The sequence below is a fragment of the Coffea arabica genome, chromosome 6e, assembly GCF_036785885.1.
Source record: "Coffea arabica cultivar ET-39 chromosome 6e, Coffea Arabica ET-39 HiFi, whole genome shotgun sequence".
In the NCBI taxonomy this organism is placed as follows: Eukaryota; Viridiplantae; Streptophyta; class Magnoliopsida; order Gentianales; family Rubiaceae; genus Coffea; species Coffea arabica.
In genome coordinates this window covers 12,096,630-12,115,835 of record NC_092321.1, presented here as the reverse complement: position 1 = coordinate 12,115,835, position 19,206 = coordinate 12,096,630, and the positions used below count along the sequence as shown (strand labels likewise).

Genomic DNA, 19,206 nt, shown 5'->3' with positions numbered 1-19,206 from the left:
TAATATAAATGTAAATTATAAATATACATAAATATATATATTATGTATAAATGTATAATCTATATAATATATATTATATTATATTATATATAATTTTATAATATATATTTTTTGCATAAATATATTATAAATATATAAAAATATAAAAATATATATTAAATAAATAAATTATATATATTATGAATGAATAAATTATATATAATATGAATAAATAAATATATAAATACATTATTTATAAATATTTAATATATATAATATACATTAATATTAATTATAAATATTTGAATATTAATAAATATGGTGTTTATATAATATTTCAATTTGTAATATTTATTGTATATTTCATTATATAAATATTTATATAATATATAAATATATAATATAAAATTTTGCAATTTGTATAATATACATAATATTGTATATATATAATATAATATACATAATATACATTTATACATTATTACATATTATGTATATTATATATTATACATAACTTTATTATACATTATTATACACAATAATGTACATAATAATGAAAGTACATTAATAATGTATATATTATAATATAATGTACATAATATATTATGTATAAATATTTATACATTTATGTATACAATATTACATACTATGTATATTATATTATATTATGTATAATATTAATGTATGTAAATATTTATATAATATATAATATATAACATATATAACATATAAATATATAATTTTCAATTTGTATATTTCAATTTACATATTCAATTTACATATTTCAATTTATATATTTCAATTTATATTATATTATTATAAATTGAAATATACATATTAAATTTGTATATTTGGAGTTGTTTTTGATATAATGTTTGGATATGGGTGTTTTTGGAATTGTTTTTGAAATACACATTTACTGTAGCATTTGGAATGTGAAAAACAGTTTTTCAAAAACAGGTGCAAAAACAAGGAATCCAAACGAACCCGTTGTCTGGTGCAATGAACCGTGGTGTTAGGACATCCTACTTTACACAATCAAAAGGAATCCCAAGTGGGCCAAGTCTACTTTAGCTAATAGAGGTTTTCCACCATACCTGTTATGAATCAGCCAGTCCCCATCAAGCCTTTCTTCCTCTTTTCAACTCCCAAGTCACGTCTCTTCCTCGCTGGCTCGTTGTAGCTTCTGTGCAAAATTTCACCGGCAAAGACCGTCGCCGGCTCGTAGCTTAGTAGCGAATCTGGTGAGGGGTAAACTTCAAAGACCGCTGCTGGCTCATTACCCACTTACCCCATCTGTCTCCCTTGAAGTTGGAGATTTTCAGCACTACCTTAGCTTGAGCTCGTAGGAAGCTGTCAAGGGTGAAAGGTACGAATATGAAATAAGTTCAACTTCCTTCTATTGCTATTGATTTGATGGTAGAGTTTTTAGCCCCAATTATCGGGTATTCCTAATTATAAACCCTAAATTGTAATTTAGACATATTAATTGAGAATTATTTTAGGAAACAATAAAATGGGCTCTACCTTGAGCACGTTTCAAGTATTAGTTGCAGTTCCATCAAGTTCACCATGGTTTCTTCACATTTGAGCCTTGAGTTGTCCTTCTGATGATGTGCAGATGATACTAATTTCTTTCCCTTTGTTTCCCCTTTATTTTTCTATTTTCTTTTGGGTTAATGGTATATATATGCATGTTTCTTTTAGCGATTCTCTTTCAACTCTCATTACCCATTCGGCCATTCCCTTGCCAAAGACAATGAATTAGAGAGTAAAAAGTAGAACTCCACCTCATTCAACTCTCTCTGTTATAGAAATATTTTCAAAATTAAATGCAATGGTTGCGGAGGATGCCATTTAGCAACAGCATTCTAAAAGACAAAGGATTAGTGATTAGTACAATATGAATTGCTATTTTATTGAAGGAAAGCACAGTTTTTTGCTGAATTCTAGTCTAGAAAACAAAAGTTTTCGAGCTCATTTTAGGAGCTTAGCTCGAGTAGTCGAGCTCAAATATTAAATGAGTTCGAGCTCGAGTTGTTTTTAACTATATCGAGTCGAGTTCGAGTCTGAAGTTTGAGGCTTGTTCAATCTCGAGCTCGACCAATACGCATAACCTTCGAGCGCGAGCTCGAGTATGGTACTACTCGAGCTCGACTCGACTCGACAGCATCCCTAGGGTCTGGTACTCATAATATTCGGATATGGATACAAATCATAAAAATAAAAACTCCACCCGACTCGGGGGCACATTATACAAATATTAAAAAATATAGGGGCACATTTATAATATTTTTAAGTCATTAGCCCTAACATCAATCATTCAATTGGAACTTTAGAACTCTGCCGACACTCCTTCTGGCTGCAACAGGCAACGCAACTCCTTTTACCCTTTCTCCTTCTCTTCAATTTTGCCCACCCCGTTGAACTCAAAAGAAAGCTGCAAAATTTTTTATTCTCAAAACTCAAGCCTCAAGCTTCAAGCAAAAGATTCAATAGCGACCTTCAATTTCTCAAGTCTCAAACATAAAGGTAATTTGGGCAAGTATTTGTTAGCATTTTGCATGAACTGGTATGTTTTCTTATCATATATAGACGTGACTGGTCTTTTTTTTTTCATGACAATTTTTCTTTCATGAGAATCACTACCGCAGTCATATTAGTATGTCCATAGAAGTCTATTGACCACTAGAATTTTGCCTTTTGAGTACTACCAGAGAATGTTTTTCTTTTGGATATCTAAAAGTGAAAATCTACGGCTGATGGACTAAACGTTTCATGTCTCTGTCTCACAGTTATTAGTATCTTTTGATATTTGGACTCAATATATGCTGTGTAATATTGGAGTTGTTAAGAAGAGCTTGAGACTGTGATTCCACAAATTGGGGGACTTGTGAGAATAGTTAATGGGACTTATCGTGGGTCAAATGCTAGGCTGCTAGCTGTTGATACAGATAAGTTCTGTGCTAAGGTGCAGATTGAGAAGGGGATTTATGATGGCAGGTTGATTAAGGCGGTTGAATATGAAGATATCTGCAAATTGGCTTAATGAAAAATGCTGACAAGAATGTACTAACTGTATTGTGATTGAGTGGTAATTGTTCTGCTTTCCAGAGTTTTTCAGTACCATGATAGTCTTCATCTTTTATGAATGATTGCAATCTTCTTTCTTGTGATTTATTAAGTTGTCTGCTCTGTTTCATGCCATTCTATGTTTTTCTGATTGTGTTAAGCATTCTGGTCTCTGTAGGCTCTATCTTCCATACTACTTGTGCTACTTGTATGAATGAGGGACCTGGAATTTGTAAAGGTCTGGTTCCTTAAGATCACTTCATTAAAACTGTTTTGCATTCTTCTTTAGGTTGCATGAGTTTTATAGTACATACTTTTACTATATTCCTTTCAGCTGGTAAATTACTTTTTAGTAAAGTTGAGAGTTGCTTGGCTTAACGACAAAGCAGCAATGAAATTCTTTCATTCATTTTTTGTACACACGCACACACACAAAACAAACACACACACACACAAAACAAACAAACACACACACATACACGTATAAAAACAAAAAAAAGCCCGCAAATTTAGTCAGCATCTTGTCATCTCATCGAGCATTCTAGACAGAAAATTGTAGTCCTCTTACAATACATCCTAGAAAGAGGGAGACATGGGCTGTGCCTTGGCTGGGGTATTACCAGGCAGGTGTGTAATCTAGAAAATTCTGAGAACTGCGAAGTAAGTTGTGTTGAGGTTTTTGACACAATTATAGTAGTGGCATAAGAGTTTGACACAATTAATATCTGCTCTTGTTTAGGGTCTTGTTTAGGGTGAAATATCTGCTCTTGTTTTCAGATGTACCGTAGTTAGTATTGAAGATTGATGATTTTAAGAGTTACTTGTGCTCCTTAATGTGTTGTAGAAGGATGAACCTTTTCTATTGATATTCAATGTTTTAATTTGTATTTTCAGTTTACAAATCTGTTCTTGAAATCCGTTGTTGAAACATTTTCGGGATTGTAGCTTTGCTTGAAATTTTATTGTATTTGTTGACATTCAAATTGCAAAGCGGATGGTAGAATTATCTCATAGTCAAGATTATGAAATTGGTGTGGAACTACTGTTACTGATCACTAGGAGCATTTGAATATACTTTGTCTTTGTCTTTGAATAAACTCCTATATGTTAGAAAATTAGATTCATTTATTTTAGGTGGTTTCTTTAAATAGGGGCGGGTACCCTATGACCCCCCCTATTTTTCGGGCAGCCGAGGACAAACGGAATGGATTAGGGTCAAAAAAATAGTGACCCGACATATTAGGGTCGGGTCAGCCATTTGCCCTTCGGGCGCGGGTACCCGACCTGTGCCCACCCCTGTGGGGCGGGTATCCTATGATCCATCCCTTTTTTCGGGTATTCGGAGACAAGCAGAGTAGATTAGTGTCAAAAAAATAACCGATCGGGTAGGGTCGGGTCAGACAAATCACGTTTGGGATGGGTACCCGACTAGTGCCCACCTGACAACTACTATACTAATTAAACTAACTTGCTTATACTTTTGCTTATGTGCTTTTCCAGATCTAGGTTTCCGCAACCATGACAACCAGATTAGTGACAGTACCTGAATTTTCAGAACCGCAAAACAAAACAGGTCCGAAATGGGGAGATGAAACATATCTTGGACAGGAAAGTTATGCTGTTGTCCAAAACATTTTTGATCTTGAGAGTCAAAAGGTGGTCTTTAAAGGCGTAGGAGAAATCAAAGAATTTCTTTGTTTCTGTAAAAGTTGGATTCTGGTCCGTCAAAGTGAAGATGGAAATTCCCTGGATTCTTATTGCATTGTTAATCCAGCTACAGAAGAGGTTGTTGACTTGCCAGCTTATGAATACTCCTTTTTTCCTACTGCATTTGGTTTTGATGTGAACGATGAGAATAGGCCAGAAGATATCATCTTTTTCTGTTTTGATATCAATACACAAATGTTCCAGTGTAGGTTGTTGTACAATGATTCGATCTGGCTACAACTGCAAGTGGGTGGTGTAGAAGACCTCCCTACCAATGTGGACAACTATATGAGACCAAAGAATGTGTTAGTTGATTCTGAGAATAGGTCCATATGGTTTACATGTGACCAATGTGTTTGCGTTTTCAAATACCCAAAAGTTGATGACGGTCCAGTGTCATATGATGTCCCTCTCAGGTTTGTGTGTGATGATGCGCCGTTAAGCTTGGTCAGGTTGCACAAAGATATTTATGTTGTGACTCTTGATTATTTGAGAAGATGTTTTAAGGTGTTAAAATTGGAAGCTAATTTTGAACTGCAAAAGCTGCACTCTGAACCTATTGTGATGGAACAACAGCATTGGGACTTATTTATAGCGTCTGGAAGATCAGGTTATGCCTTGTTAGGTGAAGGGACAAGCTCTTCCAAGCTGTACATTGCTAACTTTCTGAAGGACAATCCGCATTGGGAACTTGATGCAGAGTGTGCTTGTTATGATTTCTCAACCGGAGAGACATCAGTACTTGTTAAGTGTCTTAGTGTTCATGGTTGCGCCTATCAGCATCCTGGTTCATATTGGGAGTGCCGCTGCCACTCAGCATGGATACATGGGAATGAGTGAGAATGAGAACAGAAGCATTATCAGAGACCAGTTTTGCCCAGGTATTCATTTTTCATTTTGAATTATTTGCTAAATTCCTTTTATTCGCTGTTGTTGAATCTGCATTCTCTTATTTAACATACTTAAAGTAGTATCATGTTCCCAACGTTGAAATCTTTACCCCACAAACTGTCAACTCACTTAAGTTCCAAGAAAACACCGTTTCGTCACCCTTGAAGTAGCCAATAGGTATGCATTTGGAACAAATTTTTCTGCTCTTAACAAATAAAGTGGTTGTTTTTTCATTCTATCTAGAGCCCTTTTGTATACTCTACTGATTGCCTACTTAATGAAGATCCACCTCCTACACATTTCTGTTTGTCATATATCTTGTTGGCAAACAGGATGTATAGAAAAAGCAGCTTTGCAATGCATGTTGACTGCAAGTAATGAGTTACATGATCACCTTCTGTGTACATAAACCACAGCTGATGCGGCAATCTTTCATTTGTTTTATTTCAAAATTTCCCTTCCCGTCACATAGTTGCATTAAATATCAGAACCTACTTTCTTATAAAGAGCTTTGAGTAAACCACTGGACAACCCTTATTTGTGAGCCCCATGAAGCTTCATTGGATAGAGCTTGATTTCTATCTCGTCTTCCTATGTTAAGTTCCATTTGTCTGTTATTTTCCTCTCTGTACCTTCCTATAGGAATTTTGTGTGTCTGTTATGTTTGCTGCACAGACTGGACAGGCAAAAAGAGACGTTAAACAGGTAGGCAAATGGAACAAAGTATGCTGTCCAGGCGAATATGTCTTCTTGTGATATTGCTTTTGCAATTTTACTACCAGCTAGAAGATTTTTTTAATGTTGCAATGACCTGGTTAGATTCTGCAATTTTCTCAACTTAAACCTCAATGATTAAACTGTTATCTCATCCTGCATCTTAGAACATTCTGTTGTATCGTAATTGGGGTAATTGGGGTGTAAATGAGTCAAGTCGATACCAAATACATTAATGTTTCTTTGAAGTTCCCTACTCTGGTTTGCTGAGTCCTTCAAAAGGTTCAAGCTTGACTTCGGATTATTTGAGCTCTAATGCAAGGTGTATCGAGTCTCCACAGCTTTCTTTCTCCAACATACTCACAGTACCTATTAAGAAAAAAAACACTACAATAAATTGTTGCAGTTTTTTTACCAAAAAAGAAAAAAGGGTGTCCCCCGGGGGGGGGGGTGCCACCCCAAAGACAATATGAACAAGAAGAGGGAACAATTGAACACAAAATCCACAAACCGAAAAAGAACTCTAATCAAGATCTATTGTGAATTCAGAAACAAATCTGGTTGCGTCTTTTTCATGGTTATGGATCTTGTGAGATGGTGATAACTCTTGATCAGTTTCAGTATTTTACGAATAGTAACCTCCACTATCTCTTCCTAACCATTTGGGGAGAATGCTTTGGCCCAAAGATCTATGTAGGAGTTTGGCTTCTTCCCATGTAGATAGTTTCCGAAAGTAACCTCCTTATGCAGTTGCTTTTCTGATTTTTACAATCTTCCTCTAATTGTGTGAACTTTGGTTCTGTTCAGGATGTATTCCAATCATCTTGCTTCTTGTGCAGATCAGATCTTCTTGCCATATTTTCTGTTTTTTGCTTGACTACTACTTGCAATTAAGTTTTCCCGTATGAACTCCAGTGGAAATTTTGCCCTTCTGCAGGCACGCATTAGTTTTTTTTTTCCCTCGAGAGCCTCTGGAGTATGTTGCTGGTCTTACTTCGTCATAATCAACCTATTTCATTTTATTTTTTGGACTATAAGATTGTTTCTAAACGTTATCTCCAAGAGTCTTTCTACATGTGAAACCCACCATTTCCCTTATTTAACGGCTTAGTTTTAACCAATGACCAATGAATTAATGTTGAGTAAGATTGATTTGGCTGTTGGGCTCAGAAAATCATTAACTCCTTCTTGCTACCTGACCAGTTGAATTAGCCTGAGACAGAAATGATTCAAATTCCTCCTCTTGCGAAATTTAACACAAGCTGCTTATTGTTTCTTTTTTGCCAGGACAAGCATTTAAAGTGCGCACACCTTTTGGGCATTTAATGTTACTTTAGTTGTAATTTGAAGTATCAACCTCGAGGAGACAGGAATGGTCCAGCTTTTGAGGCGTTTAGCAATGGCTAAGAATGGAATTTAAGCTTAATGTGAACTAGTCTTTTGTACTTATGCAATGGCACATATTGATGTTGTACTTGTCTGACTTTATGTTTGGATGGGGTTTTGAGTTGCGCCCTGTGGAGCATGACCTGCTATTTTTTTTTGGTTGATAGGAGGGCTTTAGACCCATTACATAGCAACTAATCGAGGCGTAGTAACACCTACTACATCATATGCCAACCACTTCCTCAACTCTATAGGGGGAGATGCCAGCTCGTGGACTCCCGCCTCCAAATTCAAAGCACTCTTAGCTAAGCAGTCCGCACTCAAGTTACTCTCCCTCCATTGATGAGTTAACTCACATTGCCATTGCCTATCCCCTAAGCTCCGTATTTGATTGACCTGTACCAGAAGGGGGCTCTCTGTTGGCACTTTGTCAATAGTCTCTAAACTCACTTTAGAGTCCGTCTCAAGGACCACTCTTTTGAACCCCTTATCCCATGCTGTCTTCATACCAAACCAAATAGCCGATAGTTCAGCTTCAACAATGGTCCTATGTCCTAAATTTGCCTGAAATCCGCAAATCCACATTCCAAACTCATCTCTTAAGAGCCCTCCAGCCCCTGCAATCCCATCCTTGGAGCTAACCGCCCCGTCCACATTAACCTTTATCCAACCTTTCCCCGGCTTACTCCACCCAATGTTTAGAAGATGCCTGTCCTTGCTCCTAGTATCCCTTTCTAGTGCTAGTTGATTAGCTTCCAACACCGCAACACCAATTTTCTCTAGTGTGTCGATTTTACTACTATCATTCATGATGTCAAAACTATTCCGGCCTCCCCATATTAAATACACAACCTGTTGGAACACTAACCGCCAGTCCAGATGCTCCCACCTACCTAGATCCCTTCTTTTCAAGTTCCAATCTAACCACTCCTCGGCACACTTATTGTTAAATGTCTCCCAATAATTCGGATGAACTAGTCTGAACCATATCTTCCGAGCCCAGGAACAGTCCCTTAGTGCATGGAGCTGCGTTTCAGGATCCTGCCCACACAATTTACAGTAACTGACCTCCTGCAGGTGCCTTCGCTTCTTTTCTGCATTAGTTAAGAGCCGTTGGTGTCTAGCTAACCACAATAGGAACTGCCATCTACCCGGTCCTCTTTGTTTCCAAATTTGAGTCCATCCATGTTGGTCAGCCCGTATCTCTGCATTACATTCTAGCTGATATGCCGATCTTGTTGAAAACACCCCTCTAGGATCTGGAATCCACACTGGCAAGTCCTTGTCAGGGCCCTCCTCCATTAACTGGATTTCCAATAGCTTACATACCAAAGGGTTAGACAAGTAAGGTTTCAGCGCATCCATATTCCATCCCTCCCCAACAACCCAGTACTCTTTAACTTTCTTGTGCAGCTCCCCCGACGGAATTGTTACTGCACTCATTTCCATTAACGGCCTTTCTAACAACCATGCATCCTTCCAAAAGCTAACATCCACTCCATTGACCACTGTCCATCTCACTCCCTTCCTCACCACCTTCTGTCCCTCCTCGATACTCACCACCTTCTGTCCCTCCTCACCACCTTCTGTCTCATGACCTGCTATTTAGCTTTACTTGTCTTCCACATCTCTTTTAGGTTCTCTAGCTTCTGAATTCAATCTGATGGAACTTATAAATGGTTTTGGAAATAGTGTTGCTGAATGCGGTAAGTTCTTGGACATTCTACTTGAAATGGTGCATGGTTGCAAATGCCTGAGTTTTGTTTGGGTGGGGCTTTGGGTTGCGCATTGTAGAGCATGACTATCAAATATTGGCTTTATGTGACTTCCCGATCGCCTTTAGGTTCTCTAGCTTCCAAGCTCAATCTGATGGAACTTTTAAATGGCTTTGGAAATAATTGCCGACCTCTCCCTGCAGGGGCTGCTTTGCCGAAAGCCCGTGAATTCATTAATCTTTCCTGCTGCTAGAAAATAGAAATGTTTGACCAGGGAGAAGTCTGGAAACTTGTATGATTTGCGCTCTGATAAAACTGGGAGTAATTACTGGATTCATGTATTCAAATCTGAAGAGGTAATTAAAAATTTTAACTTGGATAAATTTGCTTGATGAGGGAGGTAAAACATAGAAATATTGATTGGATAATTTAATGAATAGACATACTCTTCCTTGCAGTGCCCGTGTTAAGATGTTGTTATACACTATTGTATTGATAGAATGATTTTGAGTGCTTTTAGACTTTTAGTAGCAATTGAAATTAAAATGTCCCATACTAGCCAAGAAACAAACTTTTGATATTGCTGATTGAGTAAATATGTAGTATGGTGTCTATAAAATCTCCTGTGTATGCTATTAACTCATAACTATATATTCTTTTGGGGGCTAAGAGTGGCTCTAAATTTTATGAGAAAAGGGAAGAGAAGAATTAGAATGTCAAGTCAAAGATTTTATGGTCATTCTAACTAATGTTTTTATTAGTTGAAGTAGATATTAGTAGTGTTTTGAAAACTGGATTGGACCGACCAATTTGACTGATTGAACTACAAATTAGTCATGCCTTCGTTTCGATTCAATGAATAATTCAAAGAATCAATTGAATCAGTCAAATCCGATCAAAGAACCAGTTGAACTCATAAAAATGGGAGGTTCGACTAGTTTTTATTAAAATTTTATTTTCTAAGATAAATGCTTTAGTTTTATTCAAAATTTTTAATGCTAAAATAAATTAAAAAATTATTAAATCTTTGAATCGGAGTTGTACTGGTTGAAGCGAGCACAAACTGAAAGCTTTTTCAGTTTACCCTCCAATCAGAGAACATTGGATATTAGAAGCATTAACCACATGATCACAACTAGTTTGTCAATGATTTCATAAGAAGAGGACAGTGGCGAGCAAGCCTGTATAATTCAGAATGTGTAGAGATCTAATTTTGTCAGTCTAACCATCTCCTATTAGTTGGTAAAGACATCTAAATACGGTTGGTACTGTTTTAAAGCCCTACTTCCGGTGTTTTGGCCAGGAAAGGAAGAATGCAATTTAGCTATACTTTTGTAGGACACATAAAACCGAGAATCAGCATCACAAGTAATGAAGCTCAATCCCACTTATAGACATTCTTCCATAGAACAACGTCAAATCGAGGCGAATGAAGGGACCCAATGTATTTCAATCGATTGCAAAAGATCTCCCTTAACCACAGAAATGGTGTTATAGGTACCTAGCAACATTATTGTAGAACAGAACAACACTTTTTCCCTTTACTCGGGTGATTTTTTTAAGCCAAGGCAAACACAAAGTGGGTAATATTAAGGATCACTAACTTGTTCCAGCTTCAGGTACGAGTTTCAGGACATGAAATACTTCTGTTGGGATCCCAGTGCTCATGATCAGTCCAATCTCGCAATCAAATTCTGATACCACTTATTAGAATCCAAATGTGGAATAAACAACTATTGATATATTAAGTATACAACGATTTAATGATAAACAAATTACAAGTATGAAAGATAAATGACACACAATATTTAACGTGATTCGACTCCATCATTGAATCTATATTTACGTAGAGAATTCCGTTCTTTATTATAAAAGGAAAATTCTATACAATAATACAATTTGAATCCAAACCCAACTTTTATATACCATCTCTTATCTTTTAAGAACTCTCTTTCACTCCATGTATAACATTATATGTCGTCTTTTGTGTGTCCTTGTATGTCCTTGTGTTGTATATCCTTGTGTTGTATGTCAAACCCCCTATTTATAAAAAACATTAAGATAGCCAAATAATGGTTAGAAATTATTTGCTTACATCACAAATACAATTTTCAACACACTTTTTTATCTTTTCAATAACCTTTTTATCTCATATACATCACATTACAAAAAATTGTTACAGTAATTATTTCAAATAATCTCCTATCCAAACACACTAATTATTTGGCCAAAAAATCAAATAATAACAGGAATTCAGTGCTAATTTCTAGAATTGTACAAATAGGAAATAACTCCTAAATTTCAAACAAAATAGAAAATTTCTTGACTACTATATTATATAACTAAAATCAATTAAAAAACTAGTTATTTTCATACAAAATAAGAAATCTGCATAAAAGAAATTAAACTAATTTTCTAATAAATTTCCACTTTGGCGGATTTTTTTTTTAACATTCAATTACCTTCAACTATCAAATAAAATGGTACCAAGTTATACATTTGAATCAATATAGTTCTGACACCAAATTGATTCAATCAGTAAATGAAGATGTGTAGTTACCCTAAATCCAATTTTTAGTTGACTTGCAAGAAGATGTCTCAATTCACCATCTTTCTTTGCAAAATTTTTTCTCACCATCACTTGCAATTCAGAATCTCTTTCTATGAGTTCTAACCATTGAGACAATCAAGTGATAAAATTACCATATTTCTTCCCATTTTCAGGGCTGTCTTGCCATATTTGATTTTCAAAACTCTACCTGTAACGTAAAAGTCGTAGTCATCAGAGTCTTTTGACATTTAAAAATTAGATTCCTTTATTTCTTTAAAACATGTTCCATATCATCTAAAGAATATAATTCAAATCTAAAAATCTCCAAGATGAAGTATCAATCGATGAAGTTGTAAGAAAGTTTCTATCGATTTATGTCCTAAAAAATGAACATTGAATTACATCTTTTTCTTTGCCCTAATCACCTGTCTAGAGTCACCATTAAATATCTTATACTTTCCGACTTCCATCCATCACCTTTAATACTTCTTGTCAAACCTTTGAAACAAGAATACCACCATTAAATTGTTCAATTGGTAACAACTATTAATTAATTTGATCTCAATAGTCAATCAAGATTCAACTACGAATTCCGCTCTAATACCAATTTGTTGGGATTCAAGTATCCATAAGTAATTCAATCTCGCAATTTGAAATTCTAATACCACTTGTTGGGGATAAATATCTCGAGAGAGTCTATCAAAGAATCTAATATGTAAGTTAGGAATCCAATTATAACTTAAAAGTTTAAGGTTTCGAACTCTTACTTACATATTAAATCAGGAATTTAACTCTGACCCAAAAGATTAAACTCTTTTTTCATCTTTCGAATCAATGTGAAATATAATTCTTTACCCATAAATTTAACAAATCTCCCCCTTCATGAGTAATTCCTCATATTAAATTCAACTTTTCAACCTCTTCTCTAAACCCACTTTAGTATTCAATGCAAATATACTTTATCACCTAAGATCACCTCTTCTCCCAATCATGGATTCACTATTCTTCAACTTTCAAACTACATTCTAAACCCCTGCTAACCCTTGGTTCCTTGATCTAATACCAATTGGAACCCTTATCAAACCCATAGTGCACCTGATCTAATACTAACAAATTTCTTAGCACCTTGGCATTTCGGTCCATCATCAAAAAGAAAATTTTTACCGGTCCAACTCTAAGAAAAATTTACTTACCCATGAGTAGCCCAATCTCGCAATCAAATTTTGATATCACTTCTTAAGATCCAAGTGCGGAACAAACAACTATTACTAATTTGCTACAACGATTTAATAATAAATAAATTACAAGTACGAAAGATAAATGATACACAATATTTAACGTGATTCGGTTCCATCATTGAACATATATTCATAGAGAGAAACCCATTCTTTATTATAAGAGAAAAATTCTATACAAGAATACAACTTAAACCCAAGTCCAACCCTTGTATACCATCTCTTATCTTTCAAAAAAATTCTCTCTCACCCCATGTATAAGACTACATGTCGTCTCTTATGTGCTCTTGTATATCCTTGTGTAATATGTGAAATCCACCTATTTATAGAGAATATTATTTGATCAAAAAAATTAAATAAGAACAGAAAATTAGTACTGATTCTTAGACTTGTACGAAATAGAAAATAACTTCTAAATTCTAAACAAAATAAAAAATTTCTTGACTACTACTTCAAATAACTAAATCAATTAGAAAACTAATTACTTTCACTCAAAACAAAAAATCTGCCTAAAAAAAATTAAAGCGATTTTTTAACAACTTCAAATGTGTGAGAGCTGCTTTTTGTCCATGTAAGTGAACCTCAAAGCCTGCTACTCTCAGAGCAATAAAATTTAGGGGTTCATTGCTTGTGTCCATCCTCCTATCTCTCTGCCACATTAAGACCAGAAAATTAGCCAACAATGACTGCTACATCTCCTTGTCAAACAAAATGAAGAAAATAAGCAAACTCTAACAAGAGGCTCGTATTTTGACAAAAAGCCATTATTACAGAATTTGTACAAGAAACATTTGAATCCAAAGGGGCTAAAATCAAGAGTTATAGAAAGTAAACATTAATCACGGTAGCTAATTACCTACCCCATCATCGTATCAAGGATGCTGCCGAGGACCAAACACTTGGGAGGCTTCAAAGCATCTATACTATAGCTAACAGATGTAAATCACAGTGCAGTATCTATATCATTGCAGTTATAGAGAGGCTATAGTAAGTTGTAAACTCAAGAAAGCATGAACGATGTTGTACAAGCAGACGGTTAATAAAAGAAAGAGAGAAGGGCCAAACAATTCTTGAAATCTAGTCCTTCAAAACAGATAAATGTCTATACAGAATTGTAGCCCTCCAAATTTTATAGTCCTTCAAAACAGATAAATGTCTATACAGAATTGTAGCACTCCAAATTTTTAGTAACCACCAACTCTTCTCTAACGGTGAATTTTTAGTAACCACCAACTAATTTTGTGATGCAGCTGTGTCTTCACCTTGCTCCAATAATATCTTCACTTTACGGAACGTGAGGTACACCAAACTAAGCGACACACTTAATTCATTTTGCAACATCCCTTCGCATTTATTCTAAATGTGTTCATTTTTTTTGTCATAACTATTAAAAGTTTCAATGATCCTGTGTCAACTAGGATGTGGCAAGCCATATGTGATAGATGTTTTTGTGTACCAACTGCCAATTATTAAACTATTATTAGATTAAATGACAGAGAAATTGCTTGCTCTTAAATAAGGTTTTGAATTCGAGTTTTGTGAATGGAGGAGATAACGATAAGAGAGTCAGTGCTTGGCTCTATATTAGTGGGACTTTACACCAAAAGATAGATTTGTTTATGTTTACGTTTTTATTTATGTGTGACCTCCTTTTTTTTTTCTTTCTAGTAGCTATCGGGGCATACTTAATGCGTGTGCAATTTGTCAAAAAATATTTTTAATTGAAAGAATCATAAAAATAGTGCAAGTGAATATTTCTATTTTATGTAATATGTAATAAAAAGTGTATCATATAAAAATATGTGCAATTGAAAATAAAAGAACATTTAGTAAGGGAGAACATGAGAATTGGAAAGAGATAATTTTGATTGACTAGGATTTATGTGGCAGTTGATAATAGAGGTGAGAATTGGAGAGAGGTAGTTTTGATTGAGTAGGATTTGTGTGCCAGTTTTTTTGATAAAATATCATAATTTCATTAAATCTGTACTAATAGCGGAAATTACATCATCAATCACATACAAATATCAAAGAACAAAAATGAAAAAAAGATACTTCAGATTTGAAGAATAATAAAAATTAAATCACAAAACTCCAAAATTACAAAATGAGATAAAATAATTATAGTTCAATGGATAGCTGTGCATGCTTCAATTGTCAAATCTATTGATTAACTTTTTCAAGTTCAGATATTATGATGAGATCTACAGAATAGATTCAAGATATTCCAAATCTGATAATCAAAATATGAAAAAACTTAGATCTAATAAAAGAAAAATGAAAAATTTGTCAAAAATCTCATTCGGAATCATTAGGAGAGACTAAAACTCTGACTAAAAAATTTAGAAGAGAAAAAAAACTTTCATTAAATAACCATAGGAAGAGAAGTAACTCTCACTAAAAAATTTTAGGACAAATTTTATTCATACAAATAAAAAGGAACTATAGGGAGGCTACTCCCATGGGGAAAGATCAAATTTTCTCTCTCCCATGTGAGGGTTGAAGGGAGTTTTGGTTAGAAATTTTTTTAGAAAGAAGGAAGAGAGAAGAAGGAGAGGAGTTTTTTTGTTAAAGTTAGAATACAAGTTTGTGTGTTAGTTGATAATCGAAATAAAGGTTAATAGATTAATGGATTATAAAAATGGATAATAGAAATAAATAAGGATTAATAGATAATAGAGATAAGGATGAATTTGAAAATGAACAAAATTAAGACCAAGTTAACTACCTCCACAAATATTTTATTATTGTAAAAAAGAGGTTTAGGAAATAAAATGGTCCTTTAATTATTATTTTTTAACTGGGCCTGCCTGCTATTTAGGTTTAAACACAGTGGGCCGGATAGGGGTGCATGTTGCAATAATACCTCCATGCAACGAGATATTTTATCCAGAGGACCAGTAACATACGACAAACGACAAACGTCTTGTGCAGCAGCTCCTACCATATAAAATTACCAGAGAGGTCGGGAGTGGGGAAATACTTTGGTTAGCAGTCGTATTTTGCAGACAATGGACGGGTAAGGAACTCAACCCTAGTCCCTTCGAGGTTTTTTTTTTTTTTTTTTCCGGCATCTTTTGATCGAATAAATTGAAATCATCCCACCAGATAGATTCTATTTGAGTCCTAACCCTAGCAGTAGCAATGATATCCCGTTTTTATTCTTCGCATAGTTTATAGATGTTCAACTTATTTTTGCTAGGTAATCTTTTTTTTTTAGATGGGAGAGATTGATTGGGTTTGATTTTATCATTTTGTGAAAATCTATGGAGAGACCGGTGCCTTCAGTTACATTAACCTGTTGATTAGCTTTGTCTTCTTAATTTTTGATTTGGCTGTTTTATTGTCTCCAATCTGCGTAGCTTCTTACCCACCTTAGCTATGTTTGTTTGTTTGTAAGGATTTGAATTCTTACATATTCTAAATTCAACTGAATTTGTCTTTCAGATATTTTATCTGCGGGCCACCTCGGAATTGGAGGAAGGAGCTGCTCAAATTCTGTCCCCGTCCCCGTTATGACCGTGTTATTGGCCAATGGTGTGAAGAATGCAAAGCTCTACCCACTCAGAGTCTCTTAATTCAACCTCCTTCATATGACAGTAAGTTTGTTGTATGGGTTAGAATTTTACATTTTTGTGAATCCAGATTATGTCTTCTTTCGTTTTATACGTTTGTTCTTTCTGTTAAATGTTCGTCTTAGACAATCCTATTTTTGGATATGAATTTTACTGTGTTTTTTTTAGGTGCATCGGTGATTGATGGCATGTTAACGCCTGAGGAAGAGGAACCTTTGTTTGGAGCTGATCGTTTAGAGTGTCCACGGCTTAAGCGTCGTCGACCAACACACTGTACATCCTGTCATGGAATCTGTCGTCAAAGAACAGACTGCCAGCCCTGTTGTCAGATAAAAGACTGCAAATTCTGCCCATGGGAATCATTTCTTTTAGATCCTTCGTTGCAGACCATTTCTGTAGAATCTGCTAAATTTCCCTTCCTGATGGTTATCAAACCTGGAAAGAAAGCATGCTTTTTGCAAAACTTGGTCTTACCTGTACAGGTGGAATTGAAGCACCGGGAGATTACGCCCTTTTGTGGTAACTATAGGAGCATTTATGACCAGATAAAGAGGGCCCCCCATTGTTGTTTCTTTTTCCGCTGCTTGTATTCTAGAAAATCCTGGATGTTGCTTTACGAGAGACATCCTGCGTGCTGCCGTAAATTATCTGTCTTGCTATTGTTGAACCCTCTTATAAACCAAAGGATCGATCTTCCTGTCATTGGCCAAGTCATGGTCATTCAAGCCGCATTTTCTGTATCTGATGTAAATAATGTGAATGCTTCTCCTGATTGTGTTTTTGCTATTGTGAATGAAGCTAATTGTGATTATTCTCATAGTGGCAAGTCTGACATATTTTTGGCTATGTGGCGTCCTGGGTGGAAGAAATGGGAATTCTGTAAGGCTCAATATCCTCATCTGTCTCTTGACAACTATATTGGGATGGTGTTTTGCGGAAAACGAGTTCGTTGCTTCACTGTAGATGGGTGGATGTATGTTTTTGACTTGAATGGTGATGAATACTCCTGGGGGCTTTTGAGACATGTCCACGACCCTGATGAAGACGTAAACAAAGGTTTTCATATTGTAGTTGATGACAGTGATGACAGTGGGCGTTTAATGCTTACTAGAGCAGGTGGACATAGATCATACTACTTCACCATCAGTAAAGATAGTAACGAGATACTGAAAATTGTAACTTGGCTAGATGAGGCAGGCAAGACAGTTTACCACTTTTACAGGTTGGATCGGCTGGAGTTGGAATGGATTAGGCTGGGTGATGGTGAGTGGATGGATAGAAGTTGGTTCTTTACTGGTGAGTTCGTCTTTTCTACAGCTGTAATTGGAGGAGCTAAGATATTCAGAAAATCGGATGCTCCATCTGAAAGAGACAGGGTGAAGTTTATCTGTCATGATTTGCTCAGAAATTCTAGCCATAGTCTTGTTGGAGATTTCATCCGTGGAAGTTCTTGGGTTTGCCTGGGGTATTGAACATTTTCTTTGACATTGGCTACCAGTTTATTTTGGTTAATCTTTGACTTTTAAACCGTCTGTTGATCATAAAGTTCCCCTACGTCTTGAACTCCATTCTGTCATAATGTTCCGATCTCATTTTTGTGTTCATATCCTTAATTCATTATGTGCTGCTCTAACTATACTGGTGGGATTGGGAGCATAGAGAAGGGGTTTTCACTGTTACTGATTGTACCACTAATAATATGGAATGCAGATTCAATGAAACCTCTCATCCCAATTTTTCATCTCTGGAATGCCTTGCCAATTGGGACTATTTTATTGCACCACATTTGACTAGTCTACTTTGTTTCCCTTCTTTGAATAAAAAAAGATTATTTATTGCTACTTGCAGGTTTATTTGCTTTGCTTCAGTTTGAACCTTGGTTTTTATTTCCTTATTATGTTTAGGATCTGCCGTCGTAATTGAAATTATTGTCATTGTAATGCTGTGTGTTTTTTGGGTTGGATTCCTCTACTCCATAAGCATTTAGAAGTAAGTTGGCCTATCAAAGTGTCTATTCTACGAGATGCCTTTTGGTACACTCTCTCTTGTTTGTTCACTTGAGTCATGGAGTTTTATTTCCTGCACACTCCGGTTTATCCTAATTGTGCCTGGATTTTGTAATAAGAAGTTGTGATTGCCGAAGGTATTCCCACTATCTGTGCATTAGATGTATGGTAAAACCAGCTTCATCATGTAAGTAACATGTTGATTGCTACTGGCCAGTGACATATTGATTCCTTATACATTAACCTAACTATGTGCATTAACCTAGCTTTATTCTACTTAGAGAAAAGAGCTGCAATTAGACCTCTTCAGAACCCTAATCCTTGTGTGTAGGAGCCCCATGGAGCATATCCAAGATTTGCATACTGGATTATACC

General features: G+C 35.4%; 2 protein-coding genes across 3 annotated transcripts; both read left to right on the top strand.

Moving 5' to 3' along the window:
* The first annotated feature begins 967 nt into the window (after positions 1 to 967).
* LOC113696981 (uncharacterized) lies at positions 968 to 7,875 on the top strand. 2 transcript variants are annotated; one of them, XM_027216368.2, is made up of 3 exons: positions 968 to 1,348; positions 4,552 to 5,639; positions 7,651 to 7,875. In XM_027216368.2, exon 2 carries the CDS (start codon positions 4,570 to 4,572, stop codon positions 5,596 to 5,598), a length of 1,029 nt encoding a protein of 342 aa, XP_027072169.2. In that variant the 5' UTR covers positions 968 to 1,348; positions 4,552 to 4,569; the 3' UTR covers positions 5,599 to 5,639; positions 7,651 to 7,875. The 2 variants fall into 2 exon arrangements, with proteins under 2 accessions (XP_027072169.2, XP_071911376.1); XM_072055275.1 differs by lacking the exon at positions 968 to 1,348 and adding an exon at positions 2,316 to 2,511.
* An 8,257-nt stretch (positions 7,876 to 16,132) lies between these two features.
* Positions 16,133 to 18,566, top strand: LOC113697352 (uncharacterized). The gene is made up of 3 exons (XM_027216937.2): positions 16,133 to 16,269; positions 16,698 to 16,849; positions 16,994 to 18,566. Exons 1-3 carry the CDS (start codon positions 16,262 to 16,264, stop codon positions 18,295 to 18,297), a joined length of 1,464 nt encoding a protein of 487 aa, XP_027072738.1. The 5' UTR covers positions 16,133 to 16,261; the 3' UTR covers positions 18,298 to 18,566.
* The last annotated feature ends 640 nt before the right edge of the window (positions 18,567 to 19,206 follow it).